At 36.7% G+C, this 14,883-nt stretch overlaps 1 protein-coding gene across 4 annotated transcripts in view; it reads right to left on the bottom strand.

Moving 5' to 3' along the window:
- The window catches only part of FAM135A (family with sequence similarity 135 member A), a 152,792-nt gene that overhangs the window by 50,962 nt on the left and 86,947 nt on the right, over positions 1-14,883 (bottom strand). For all 4 annotated transcript variants that reach the window (XM_018058818.1, XM_018058817.1, XM_018058816.1 and 1 more), the window contains one exon: positions 11,440-11,489. In XM_018058818.1, the coding sequence (XP_017914307.1) occupies positions 11,440-11,489 (50 nt within the window). The remainder of the gene's footprint in view (positions 1-11,439; positions 11,490-14,883) is intronic.

Below are 14,883 nucleotides of genomic sequence, written 5' to 3'. Positions count from 1 at the left end.
AGACACTAGTTTCCTCACCACCTTACCAACAATGGAGATTAGCAATCACTTTCATTTCTGCAAATTTCATGGTTAAAAAAGCCCACTTTATTGCTTAAATCTACATCTCCTTGGTCTTCAGTAAAAATGAGTGTCACCTAGGCAGCAAATTTGTTCTAAGAATTGCATTTTGTACATTGCCTCTATGTGTACCCCTTTTTCCCAGGGGTGTTTTGAAACTGATACATAAAAGTTCTTTATATATTTTCAGTATCATTGCCACTTTCAGGTATTGCAAATATTTTCTTCCAGTCTATTGCTTCCTTTCAATTTTATATTTTATTTTGTTTTAAAGAAGTTTTAAATCATTAATATCATATTGTTTACTGTTACCCTGAAGAAGTTTATCTCATAGTCCAAGGATAGATTGCTTATATATACATGTATACATATATTTGTCTTACAGATTTTTTTGACATTTAACTCTTCAAGTCCATTTAGGATTTGCTTCTATAACATGTTATTTTACCATACTACTATGTAACTGAATGTTCATGAAATTTTATCACTCATTTCTTACACATATTTAATGATTGTTCCAGTGCTATTTAGTTCCATTTGATTTGTCTTTCTGTTCTTTTAGAGAAATCCTACTCTATTTCCATTACTGTAGTTTTTATATGTATTTCAGCATCCACTTGGGCAACTCCCTCTATATTATTTTTTCAAAAGTTTTTCTTAGTCATTCTTACCTTTCTTCAAGTGATCTTTAAAATAAGTTTAATTTCAAAGTTTCCAACAGGATTTTGAATACAGATGCATTAATATCATTAACTTGTGAAAAACTGGGTAGCTGTCAATGACCTTTTCATCTGGGAGTATCATATGTTTATTCACTCAAATATCCTTTAAGGTCAGTGAATAAGTCAGTAGATTTTTTCTACATTTATCACAAACATTATTTCTAAAATCCTTTGGGACAACTATTATAGCGAAATTAGTGATTTTTTTTTTTAAGAAGACACTTAGCTTACTTAAACCGTGGGGAAAGCTTCTAGAACGGGATATGAAATTGTCTCATCTATGTATAATTTTACAAGGAGAAGGTAAATACCTTTTTCAAAAGGGTCAAGTTCTCATTTATATTTACATACAGAAATATATCCCAAAACATTTTAAATGGTTAAAAAAAAAAAGAAATATATCCTAAAGTCAAATATGTATTTTTGTTTGATTCATGTCTCTGATATCTCCCACTAACGTAGCTAAACAACAGTGAAATACACAGGGCTCCTCAAATAGTCAAAACATTTAGTTCCATGGGCAAGAAAAGGAAAAACAAAGATCTACTCAATTTAATTGCAAGAATGAACTGGTACAAAAATAGCCCAAGAGAAATTCATTTCTTGAAATTTTAAAATAAATTTCCATTTCAAAACAATATCATTTTATAAAAGTATGTAAATTTGGGCAATGCTTAAAAAAATTTGTCCAGAATGTTTCTGAGTTAACTAACAGGAGGAAAAAGCACACTTCTGACCAGTTAATTGTCTCTGCTATTTCATTTATATGCAGAATATCCAGAATATCCAAGTATCTATGGGCAATTTATCTTTAACAAAGAAGGTAAAAATATACAAAGGAGAAAAGACAGTCTCTTCAATAAGGGGTCCTGGGAAAACAGGTTAACTATGTGAAAAAGAATGAAATTAGAACACTTCTCAACACCATATACAAAAATGAACTCAAAATAGATTAAAGACCTAAATGTAAGACCAGAAACTATAAACCTCTTTGAGGAAAACACAGGCAGAACTCTCTTTGACATAAATCTTTGACATAATCTCTTTGACAGCAGGACCCTTATAAGATCCACCTCCTAGAGTAATGGAAATAAAAATAAAAGTATACAAGTGGGACCTAGCTTTTGCACAATTAAGGAAACTAAAGCAAGGTGAAAAAGACAGCCCTCAGAATGGCAGAAAATAACAGCAAATGAAACATGTGACAAAGGGTTAATCTCCAAAATATACGAGCGGCTCAAGTGGCTCAATACCACACACACACACACACACACACACACACACACACACACACACACACAAAACCCAATCAAAAAGTGAGCGAAAGACCTAACCAGACATTTCTCTAAAGACATACATATAGGTAATAAACACATGACAAGATGCTCAACATCACATATTACTAGAGAAATGCAAATCAAATCTACAATGAAGTATCACCTCACACAGGTCAGAATGGCCATCAAAAAAGTCTACAGACAATAAACGCTGGAAAGGGTGTGGAGAAAAGGGAACCCTCTTACACTGTTGGTGGGAATGCAAACTGATACAGCCACTATGGAGAAGAGTATGGGAGATTCCTTTAAAAACTAGGACTACAACTGTCATATGATCCAGTAATCCTACTACTGGACATATACCCTGAGGAAACCATAACTGAAAAAGACACATGTATCCCAGGGTTCACTGCAGCACTATTTACAATACTAAACCTGGATGTCCATCGACAGATGAATGGATAAAGAAGTTGTGGTACACGTACACAATGGAATATTGCTCAGCTATAAAAAGGAATCATTTGAGTCGGTTCTAATGAAGTGGATGAACCAAGAGCCTATTATACAGAATGAAGTAAGTCAGAAAGAGAAAGACAAATATTGTATATTAATACATATATATGGCAAATCCCATGGACGGGGGGGCCTGTGCCATGGGGTTGCTAAGAGTCGGACACGACTGAGCAACTTCACTTTCACTTCACTTTCATGCACTGGAGAAGGAAATGGCAACCCACTCCAGTGTTCTTGCCTGGAGAATCCCAGGGATGGGACAGCCTGGTGGGCTGCCATCTCTGGGGTCACAGAGAGTCAGACACAACTGAAGCGACCTAGCAGCAGCAGCAGCAGCATGGACTCTAAAAAGATAGTGCTAGGCAGTCCTAAGATGGCGGAGGAATAGGACAGGAAGACCACTTTCTCCCTCACAAATTCCTCAAAAGAACATTTCAACGATGAGCAAACTCCACAAAACAACTTCTGTAGGCTGGCAGAGAACATCAGGCAACCAGAAAAGCAGACAATTGTCTTCAAAAACAGGTAGGAAAAAATATAAAAGACGAAAAAGGAGACAAAGGAGGTGGGGAGGAGCTCCGTCCCGGGAAGGGAAGCCTGTCCCGGGAAGGGAATTTTAAGAAGAGAGGTTTCCAAACACCAGAAAACACTCTCCCTGCCGAGTTCTGTGGCGAGCCTTGGAAACACAGAGGGCAACATAACAGGAAGGGAAAAATAAATAAATAATTAAAACCAAGAGATTACAAGCCCAACAGTAACTCCCCCAGCGGAAAAGCAGCACAGATGCCTGCATCCGCCACTAGGAAGTGGGGGTAGGGCAGGGGACGCGCGGGAGGCGCGGGCTGCAGAGCTTTGTAAGAATCAGGCAGGAACGCCCCACATGCAACCATAACGATCTAACTTGGGCTAGCAAACCAGACTGTGGGATAGCTACCACGCGAAAAGCTCGAACATAAGACACCGCCAGGACCGAGCACAGAACAAAGGATGGAACGGAATAAGCCGGCTGCAGACCATCCCCCGCCGGGGACAGGCAGCCAGAGCTGTAAGGGCTGGAAAGGGGCAATTGCAGACCCAGAGAGACTCTACCTACCAAACTGCAAACAGGCTTCTTTGCTAAGACTTCTGGGGGTGCTGGACAGTCACCATCTGCCTCACGGGGGGCGCCAGCGGTCCACCCAGAAAACTGAGCAGCAGAGACAGAAAAGGCGACTAGTCGCAGCGACCGCGCTCGCCAAACTCCTGAGCTACTCGGACCCAGGAAAGGGCATATCTGAGGGCTACGTGAGCGCCGAACCTGAGCGGCTTAGACCAGGGAAGTGCACGCAGCCTAGGGCTGGCCTCAGACGGTTCCCGGCTGAGCATCGTAGAGCCGGAGTGGATTGTACGCCGCGAGAAGGGACAGGTCCATCGGGGCTGAGACACTGTGTGCACATGACAGCGCTATTTGTTTGCAGCATCCCCCCTACCCACAGCGCGACTGAACTACTGAGCCTAAAAAACCAGCATAAAGAAGAAGTTAAACAGAGGGAACCGCCTTGGAAGTGACCCCACACTGCCCACAACATCAGAGAAGGGCCAGATATATTTTTACTATTTTTAAAATCATTCCTTTTTTTTTCTTTTTTTTGCTCTAATTTTTTTTAATAGTTAAGTCTTCTATTTCTCCTCTAATTTTTATTTCTATAACGACTCTTTTTTTTTTTTTTTTAAGGCAAACACCATATATAGTCTTTGGGTGGTTATTGGTTTTTTTCTTTCTTTTTTCCTTTTTCCTTCTGCTTCTTTTCTTTAATATTGTATTTTTGAAAATCCAACCTCTACTCTAGATTTTTAATCTTTGCTCTTTGGTTTTTGTTGTCAATTTTATACATTTAAAAACCCAAACTTCACTACCCAATTTTACTTGAGAGTGAGATTACTGGCTTGACCACTCTCTCCTCCTTTGGACTCTCCTTTTTCTCCACCAGGTGGCCTCTGTCTCTTTTCTCCCCCATCTCTTCTCTATCCAACTCTGTGAATCTCTGTGTGTTCCAGACGGTGGAGAACACCTAAGGAACTGGTTACTGGCAGGATTTGTCTCTCTCCTACTCATGCCTCTCTCTTATCCTCCTGGTCACCTCTGTCTACTTCCTCCCTCTCCTCTTCCCCATATAACTCTGTAAATACCTCTGAGCGGTCCAGACTATGGAACACACATAAGGAAGTGGCTATTGGCTAGCTTTCTCTCTCCTTTTTTGATCTCACTGCATCTCATTCCAGCCACCCCTAACTACCCCCTCCCTCTTCTCTTCTCCTTGTAACTCAGTGAACCTCTCTGAGTGTCCCTCCATGTGGAGAAACTTTTCATCTTTAACCTAGATGTTTTATCATTGGTGCTGTAAAGATGGAGAAGTCTAGAGGCTACTGTAAAAATAAAACTGAAAACCAGAAGCAGGAGGCTTAAGTCCAAAGCCTGAAAACATCAGAGAACTCCTGAATTCAGGGAACATTAAGCAATAGGAGCTCATCAAATGCCACCATACCTACACTGAAACCAAGCTCTACCCAAGGACCAACAAGTTCCAGAACAAGTCATACCACGCAAATTCTCCAGCAACACAGGAACACAACCCTGAGCTTCAATATACAGGCAGCTCAAAGTTACTCCAAAACCTTTGACGTCTCATAACCCATTACTGGTCACTCCACTGCATTCCAGAGAGAAGAAACCCAGCTCCACCCACCAGAACTCCAACACAAGCCTCCCTAACCAGGAAACCTAGACAAGCCACTGATACAACACCACCCACAGTGAGGAAGTTCCATAATAAAGAGAACTCCACAAATTGCCAGAATATAAAAACGCCACCCCAAACGCAGCAATATAATCAAGATGAAGAGACAGAGGAATACTCAGCAGGTAAAGGAACAGGAGAGTTGCCCACCAAACCAAACAAAAGAGGAAGAGGTAGGGAATCTACCTGAGAAAGAATTCCGAATATTGATAGTGAAAATGATCCAAAATCTTGAAATCAAAATGGAATCACAGATAAATAGCCTAGAGACAAGGATTGAGAAGATGCAAGAAAGGTTTAACAAGGGCCTAGAAGAAATAAAAAAGAGTCAATATATAATGAATAACGCAATAAATGAGATCAGAAACACTCTGGAGGCAACAAACAGTAGAATAATGGAGGCAGAAGATAGGATTAGTGAAATAGAAGATAGAATGGTAGAAATAAATGAATCAGAGAGGAAACAAGAAAAACGAATTTAAAGAAATGAGGACAATCTCAGAGACCTCCAGGACGATATGAAACGCTCCACCATTCGAATTATAGGAGTCCCAGAAGAAGAAGACAAAAAGAAAGACCATGAGAAAATCCTTGAGGAGATAACAGTTGAAAACTTCCCTAAAATGGGGAAGGAAATAATCACCCAAGTCCAAGAAACCCAGGGAGTTTCAAATAGGATAAACCCAAGGCAAAACACCCCAAGACACATATTAATCAAATTAACAAAGATCAAACACAAAAAACAAATATTAAAAGCAGCAAGGGAAAAACAACAAATAACACACAAGGGGATTCCCATAAGGATAACAGCTGATCTTTCAATAGAAACCCTCAGGCCAGGATGGAACGACAAGACATACTTAAAGTGATGAAAGAAAATAACCTACAGCCCAGATTACTGTACCCACCAAGGATCTCATTCAAATATGAAGGAGAAATCAAAAGCTTTACAGACAAGCAAAAGCTGAGAGAATTCAGCACCACCAAACCAGCTCTCCAACAAATTCTAAAGGATATTCTCTAGACAGGAAACACGAAAAGGGTGTATAAACCCGAACCCAAAACAATAAAGTAAATGGTAACAGGATCATACTTATCAATAATTACCTTAAACGTAAATGGGTTGAATGCCCCAACCAAAAGGCAAAGGCTGGCTGAATGGATACAAAAATAAGACCCCTCTATATGCTGCTTACAAGAGACCCACCTCAAAACAAGGGACACATACAGACTGAAAGTGAAGGGCTGGAAAAAGATATACCACGCAAATAGAGACCAAAAGAAAGCAGGAGTGGCAATACTCATATCCGATAAAATAGACTTTAAAACAAAGGCTGTGAAAAGAGACAAAGAAGGCCACTACATAATGATCAAAGGATCAATCCAAGAAGAACATATAACAATTATAAATATATATGCACCCAATATAGGAGCACCACAATATGTAAGACAAATGCTAACAAGTATGAAAGGGGAAATCAACAATAACACAATAATAGTGGGAGACTTTAATACCCCACTCACACCTATGGACAGATCAACTAAACAGAAAATCAACAAAGAAACGCAAACTTTAAATGACACATTAGACCAGTTAGACCTAATTGATATCTATGGGACATTTCACCCCCAAACAATGAATTTCACCTTTTTCTCAAGCACACATGGAACCTTCTCCAGGATAGATCACATCCTGGGCCACAAATCTAAACCTGATAAATTCAAAAAAATCGAAATCATTTCAAGCATCTTTTCGGACCATAATGCATTAAGATTAGATCTCAATTACAGGAGAAAAACTATTAAAAATTCCAACATATGGAGGTTGAACAACACACTTCTGAATAACCAACAAATCACAGAAGAAATCAAAAAAGAAATCAAAATATGCATAGAAACGAATGAAAATGAAAACACAACAACCCAAAACCTGTGGGACACTATAAAAGCAGTGCTAAGAGGAAAGTTCATAGCAATACAGGCATACCTCAAGAAACAAGAAAAAAGTCAAATAAATAACCTAACTCTACACCTAAAGCAACTAGAAAAGGAAGAACTGGAGAACCCCAGGGTTAGTAGAAGGAAAGAAATCTTAAAAATCAGGGCAGAAATAAATTCAAAAGAAACAAAAGAGACCATAGCAAAAATCAACAAAGCCAAAAGGTGGTTCTTTGAAAGGATAAACAGAATTGACAAACCGTTAGCCGGACTCATCAAGAAGCAAAGAGAGAAAAATCAAATCAATACAATTAGAAATGAAAATGGAGAGATCACAACAGACAACACAGAAATACAAAGGATCATAAGAGACTACTATCAGCAATTATATGCCAACAAAATGGACAACGTGGAAGAAATGCACAAATTCTTAGAAAAGTACAATTTTCCAAAACTGAACCAGGAAGAAATAGAAAATCTTAACAGACCCATCACAAGCACAGAAATTGAAACAGTAATCAGAAATCTTCCAGCAAACAAAAGCCCAGGTCCAGACGGCTTCACAGCTGAATTCTACCAAAAATTTCGAGAGGAGCTAACACCTATCCTCCTCAAACTCTTCCAGAAAATTGCTGAGGAAGGTAAACTTCCAAACTCATTCTATGAGGCCACCATCACCCTAATACCAAAACCTGACAAAGATACTACAAAAAAGAAAACTACAGGCCAATATCACTGATGAACATAGATGCAAAAATCCTCAACAAAATTCTAGCAATCAGAATCCAACAACACATTAAAAAGATCATACACCATGACAAAGTGGGCTTTATCCCAGGGATGCAAGGATTCTTCAATATCCACAAATCAATCAATGTAATTCACCACATTAACAAATTGAAAAATAAAAGCCATATGATTATCTCAATAGATGCAGAGAAGGCCTTTGACAAAATTCAACATCCATTTATGATAAAAACTCTCCAGAAAGCAGGAATAGAAGGAACATACCTCAACATAATAAAAGCTATATATGACAGACCCACAGCAAACATTATCCTCAATGGTGAAAAATTGAAAGCATTTCCCCTAAAGTCAGGAACAAGACAAGGGTGCCCACTGTCACCGCTACTATTCAACATAGTTCTGGAAGTTTTGGCCACAGCAATCAGAGCAGAAAAAGAAATAAAAGGAATCCAAATTGGAAAAGAAGAAGTAAAACTTTCACTGTTTGCAGATGACATGATCCTCTACATGGAAAACCCTAAAGACACCACCAGAAAATTACTAGAGCTAATCAATGAATATAGTAAAGTTGCAGGATATAAAATCAACACATAGAAATCCCTTGCATTCCTATACACTAATAATGAGAAAGTAGAAAAAGAAATTAAGGAAACAATTCCATTCACCATTGCAACGAAAAGAATAAAATACTTAGGAATACATCTACCTAAAGAAACTAAAGACCTATATAGAGAAAACTATAAAACACTGATGAAAGAAATCAAAGAGGACACTAATAGATGGAGAAATATACCATGTTCATGGATCTGAAGAATCAATATAGTGAAAATGAGTATACTACCCAAAGCAATTTACAAATTCAATGCAATCCCTATCAAGCTACCAGCCATATTTTTCACAGAACTAGAACAAATAATTTCAAGATTTGTATGGAAATACAAAAAACCTCGAATAGCCAAAGCAATCTTGAGAAAGAAGAATGGAACTAGAGGAATCAACTTGCCTGACTTCAGGCTCTACTACAAAGCCACAGTCATCAAGGCAGTATGGTACTGGCACAAAGACAGAAATATAGGTCAATGGAACAAAATAGAAAGTCCAGAGATAAATCCACACACCTATGGATACCTTATCTTTGACAAAGGAGGCAAGAATATACAATGGAGTAAAGACAATCTCTTTAACAAGTGGTGCTGGGAAAACTGGTCAACCACTTGTAAAAGAATGAAACTAGATAACTTTCTAACACAGCACACAAAAATAAACTCAAAATGGATTAAAGATCTAAATATAAGACCAGAAACTATAAAATCCCTAGAGGAGAATATAGGCAAAACACTCTCAGACATAAATCACAGCAGGATCCTCTATGATCCACCTCCCAGAATACTGGAAATAAAAGCAAAAATAAACAAATGGGATCTAATTAAAATTAAAAGCTTCTGCACAAAGGAAAATATAAGCAAGGTGAAAAGACAGCCTTCTGAATGGGAGAAAATAATGGCAAATGAAGCAACTGACAAACTAATCTCAAAAATATACAAGCAACTTATGCAGCTCAATTCCAGAAAAATAAATGACCCAATCAAAAAATGGGCCAAAGAACTAAATAGACATTTCTCCAAAGAAGACATATGGATGGCTAACAAACACATGAAAAGATGCTCAACATCACTCATTATTAGAGAAATGCAAATCAAAACCACAATGAGGTACCACTTCACACCAGTCAGAATGTCTGCGATCCAAAAATCTGCAAGCAATAAATGCTGGCGAGGGTGTGGAGAAAAGGGAACCCTCCTACACTGTTGGTGGGAATGCAAACTAGTACAGCCACTTTGGAGAAGTGTGGAGATTCCTTAAAAAATTGCAAATAGAACTGCCTTATGACCCAGCATTCCCACTGCTGGGCATACACACCGAGGAAACCAGAATTGAAAGAGACACATGTACCCCAATGTTCATCGCAGCACTGTTTATAATAGCCAGGACATGGAAACAACCTAGATGTCCATCAGCAGATGAATGGATAAGAAAGCTGTGGTACATATACACAATGGAGTATTACTCAGCCATTAAAAAGAATACATTTGAATCAGTTCTGATGAGATGGATGAAACTGGAGCCAATTATATAGAGTGAAGTAAGCCAGAAAGAAAAACACCAATACAGTATACTAACACATATATATGGAATTTAGAAAGAGGGCAATGAGGACCCTGTATGCAAGACAGCAAAAGAGACACAGATGTGTATAATGGACTTTTGGACTCAGAGGGAGAGGGAGAGGGTGGGATGATTTGGGAGAATGGCATTGTAACATGGATACTATCATGTAAGAATCGAATCGCCAGTCTATGTCCGACGCAGGATACAGCATGCTTGGGGCTGGTGCACAGTGATGATCCAGAGAGATGTTATGGGGAGGGAGGTGGGAGGGGGGTTCATGTTTGGGAACGCATGTACACCCATGGTGGATTCATGTCAATGCATGGCAAAACCAATACGGTATTGTAAAGTAAAATAAAGTAAAAATAAAAATTAAAAAAATAAAAAGATAGTGCTGATGACTCTATTTGCAGGGCAATAAGGGAGAAGCAGACATAAAGGACACACTTTTGGACACAGCGAGGGAAGGAGAGGGCGCGGTGATTTGTGAGAGTAGCACTGAAACATATACATTGCCATATGTTAAACAGACAGCCAGTGGGAATTTGCTGTATGACTCGGAGAAGGCAGTGGCACCCCACTCCAGTACTCTTGCCTGGAGAATCCCATGGATGGAGGAGCCTGGTGGGCTGCAGTCCATGGGGTCGCTAAGAATCGGACACGACTGAGTGACTTCACTTTCACTTTTCACTTTCCTACAATGGAGAAGGAAGTGGCAACCCACTCCATTGTTCTTGCCTGGAGAATCCCAGGGACTAGGGAGCCTGGTGGGCTGCCGTCCATGGGGTCGCACAGAGTCGGACATGACTGAAGTGACTTAGCAGCAGCAGCAGCAGGGAACCCAAAGCCTGTGCTCTGTGACAACAAGACAGGTGGGGTGGAGAGGAAGGTGGGAGGAAGGTTCAAGAGGAGGGGACACATGTATACCCATGGCTGATTTATGCTGATGTATGGCAGAAACCATCACAATATTGCAAAGCAATTATCCTCCAATTAAAAATAAAAGAAAATTTTTAAAAAAAAGATTCTAATCAATAATGATTAGGAAAAAGATAATTTAACTTCACACTCAAGTCAAATGTTTTTTGATCAACCAAGCTGTGTTTCTACCTAGAATCAACAATTTTACCTTTGCATTTGAGAAAGGAAAAATAATTTATTTTCAATAAAGTATTTAAAAAGGAAACAGAATCCATTCAAATAATTTGGTAATGTGAATTTAAAAAATCCAAATACCTTAACTTCTTCACATAATTCAGTAAGTCGAGCTTCTACATCCATTTCCTCTGAAAGGAGTAAACAGTAATTAAAGTAAGTATTTCAATGTTATATATCCGAAAATTATTTTTGAAATTTTATAAGTAAATTACTTTTAAAAATCTAGGAGGTTACAAAATATCTGGACTATATTAGATGAATTGAATTTCAATGTAATATATTTCCATAAATACATTAAACAGTAATGTGATGATTATTAAATTATATGTTCAGATTACAGGCATACCTCAAAAATACTGTGGTTCAGGTCCAGAACACTACAATTGGGCAAACACTGCAATAAAGCCAGCAACATGAATTTTTTGGTTTTTCAGTGCATATAAAAGTTATGTTTACACTATACTGTAGTATATTAAGTATACAACAGCATTATGTCTAAAAAAACAATGTATATACTTTCATTAAAAAATACTGTATTGATAAAAAAAAAAAGTGCCAACCATCACCTGAGCCTTCAATGAGTTGTAATTTTTTTTGGTAATAGTTACATAAAAAAAAAAAAAATCACTGATCATAGATCATCATAATATAAGGATAATAATGAAAAAGCTTGAAATATTGGGAGAACTACCAAAATGTGACACAGAGACACAAAATGGTGCCAACAGACTTGCGTGGGACAAGGTTGCCATGTATCTTCAATTTGTAAAACCACAGTATCCTGAAGCGCAATAAAGTGAAGTATGCCTGTATTAAATTAAGAGTCAAACACTGTCAAGAAGTACTGACTACAGGCCTCAAGTAACCAGCACAACTGCATCATGGAAAAGATAAAACATATAACTAAAGTTTTACTGTATTTCACATATTAAAAAGTCTAGTAATCTTAGTATTTTGTATTACATATGCACATACTTTACCTTTTACAAAAGCTATTTCTAAAAAGTTCAAGTCAAAATAATAAAAACATACCTGGAATATAAGCTACTGAATGAAAATGAATGACAAAATTCTTTTCAACAAAAATGTAAGTTTATATCTTAGTTCAATAAATTTAGTTTCCTATAAGGCAGTCTAAAACCAAGGCCATTTTTTTCTATATAATCTTGACTTATATTTAATGTATGCTATAACCATTTACACAGAGGGGATGCAGATTAACTTACAATTAAAATGGTAATATTTACAAAGGAATACAGAAACCAACGGAATAGAATCAGTTATTTTTTGCAGGGAAAAGATTTTGCTAACGCCTAAAATATCACGTTTAGATACACTTACGTTTATCTGAAATCAAACTAAAATGAGTTTTCCTGGGACAACTCTAACAGCATAGTTACCAACACACAAAATTCCGTAATCTTGCTGCTAGAGTGACTTTAATTGATCATTCTCACTCAAAGACAAGAAAACATTTTTGTGGTATCTTTGAATTCATTCCTCAGCTCACTTATCTCATAAGGTATACTAAATATTTACTTCTTGATAAAAGAATGGCAAACATTTAAATTTGATAAAATAAGCAGTTACACTGCTGAGAACAAAACCAAACTATGATCTGAACAATAAATACTCCACTGATAACTAAAACCAGTAGGACACAAATGTTATATAATTCACAAAATATATATAAATAACCACTGATAACTAAAGAAATTTGCTTCAATTTCACAAATCATTTCACTATCAGATAAATCAGTGGCTTCTAATGTTATGTTAAAAAAAAAATCTGCGACAGACCGTGTTAAAATCGTAACTTTCATATGCCAACATCTATTTTCATATCACTCATGATGTTTTCCTGAGATAGAAGAAAATCAGCAAAATTGATCTCAGTAGGTTACATATCCTATTAATTTTTTAAAAATGAGCATAAACTTTGTAGAGTTTGATACACTTTCGTCATCTTTACATACCAGAGCTTAAATGCAGAAACTGGTCTATGCATTATGATTCTTGAGAGCTACTTCAATGCAAACACCTTAAGGGATGCTTAAATGTAAAACTTAACTTCAAAATCTTTGGGTTGAAATGACTTAAAAATAATTTAGGATTTTAACTGAGTTTAATTTTTTTTAATGCCTATATACCTATTTATATAATTTTCTAGAGATTTACATAAATTTCTAGAATAACAAAGGTTATTAATTTCTAGCTTTTTTTTTTTTTTTTTGCCATGTCATGTAGCTTGTGGGATCTCAGTTTTTCCACCAGGTTTTGAACTCAGGCCATGACAGTGAAAGCCCAGAATCTTAGCCAGTAGGCCACCAGGGAACTCCCTACAAACTTCTTAAACTTGGCTCCTCTTGCTAATCCAAGATGGCAACCTAGAACACATCCTTCCATATTTTCAAATATACACATATATGAGATCTGGAGTTACTGTTTTATAAAAATGGGCTGTATTTTACAAACTTTCTGCATGATATCTCTCAGTAGTATTTCATGCAAATCTGATATGCAGCTCTAAAGCACTTTTTAAAAAATGGCTATATAATATTCCTTGGTGTAAGGACCTCATAATTTTATTCACACTCTATTCTAAATGATGGACATTTATCTGTGTTTTCAGTGTTTTGTCACTAAGAACACTGTGATGAACATGCATGTACAAATACCATTACAAAGTAGTAATCCTTTCTATGCTACAAAAAACTAGTACTCCTTTCTATGAACAAAAGTGCAACTGCTAGAGGTCAAAGGGTAAATGTATCTTAAATTTATTTTCTAAATTTATTTACCCACTCATCTATTCATTCATTCAATAAATATCCTAATACAATGTCAGGAATGAAGGATAAAAGATATACACATATTTTTAGAAGAATTATTTAACTAAGTTCATTATGTTTTAGTTTTGAATCAAGTTTTTTCCTATCCAACCAAAAACTGGGCCCTTCTTTATAGAGACCTTATTAAATGAGCAGCATTTAAAAAAATCATTTAGAATGCTCACATGTAAACTGATAGGCTGGCAATGCAACAGGAAATGAGTAGTACAATTTTTTGCTAAAGAGAACACTAAAATATGTCATAAATGACCATAATTTCATACCATGAGTTCTTTAACTTTATACTTAAGTTACTTAACGAGAGGATTAAATTATGTTCCAAGATAATGATCATAAATAAATCTTCAACTTTTCTTTATTCCTTCCTGGTAAGTTTCTAGCTTAACAATTTTAGTGAAAACTGACTCAATGGAAATATTTCTGAGCTAATTTTCATCTGAGAAATGTGGAGAAAGATTTTGGCTTCTTAATTTCCTTTTGTCCATACTTTTGAAAACTGAGAGACAAATGCTGTGATTTAATTTTATTTTTTATTTCTATAGCTTTTCATAACTTTTAAAAAATGTTAATTGTGATGGTCTACTCAAACTAAAAACTTTTAATATACTTAGGGAAAGATAATAAACTAAGTACTATTGTTATTCAAGAACAAAAGTCTAAAACATATAGA

The sequence above is a fragment of the Capra hircus genome, chromosome 14 (genome assembly GCF_001704415.2).
Source record: "Capra hircus breed San Clemente chromosome 14, ASM170441v1, whole genome shotgun sequence".
In the NCBI taxonomy this organism is placed as follows: Eukaryota; Metazoa; Chordata; class Mammalia; order Artiodactyla; family Bovidae; genus Capra; species Capra hircus.
Note: the sequence above shows the minus strand (reverse complement) of the source record. Positions and strands in the feature narration are given on the sequence as shown.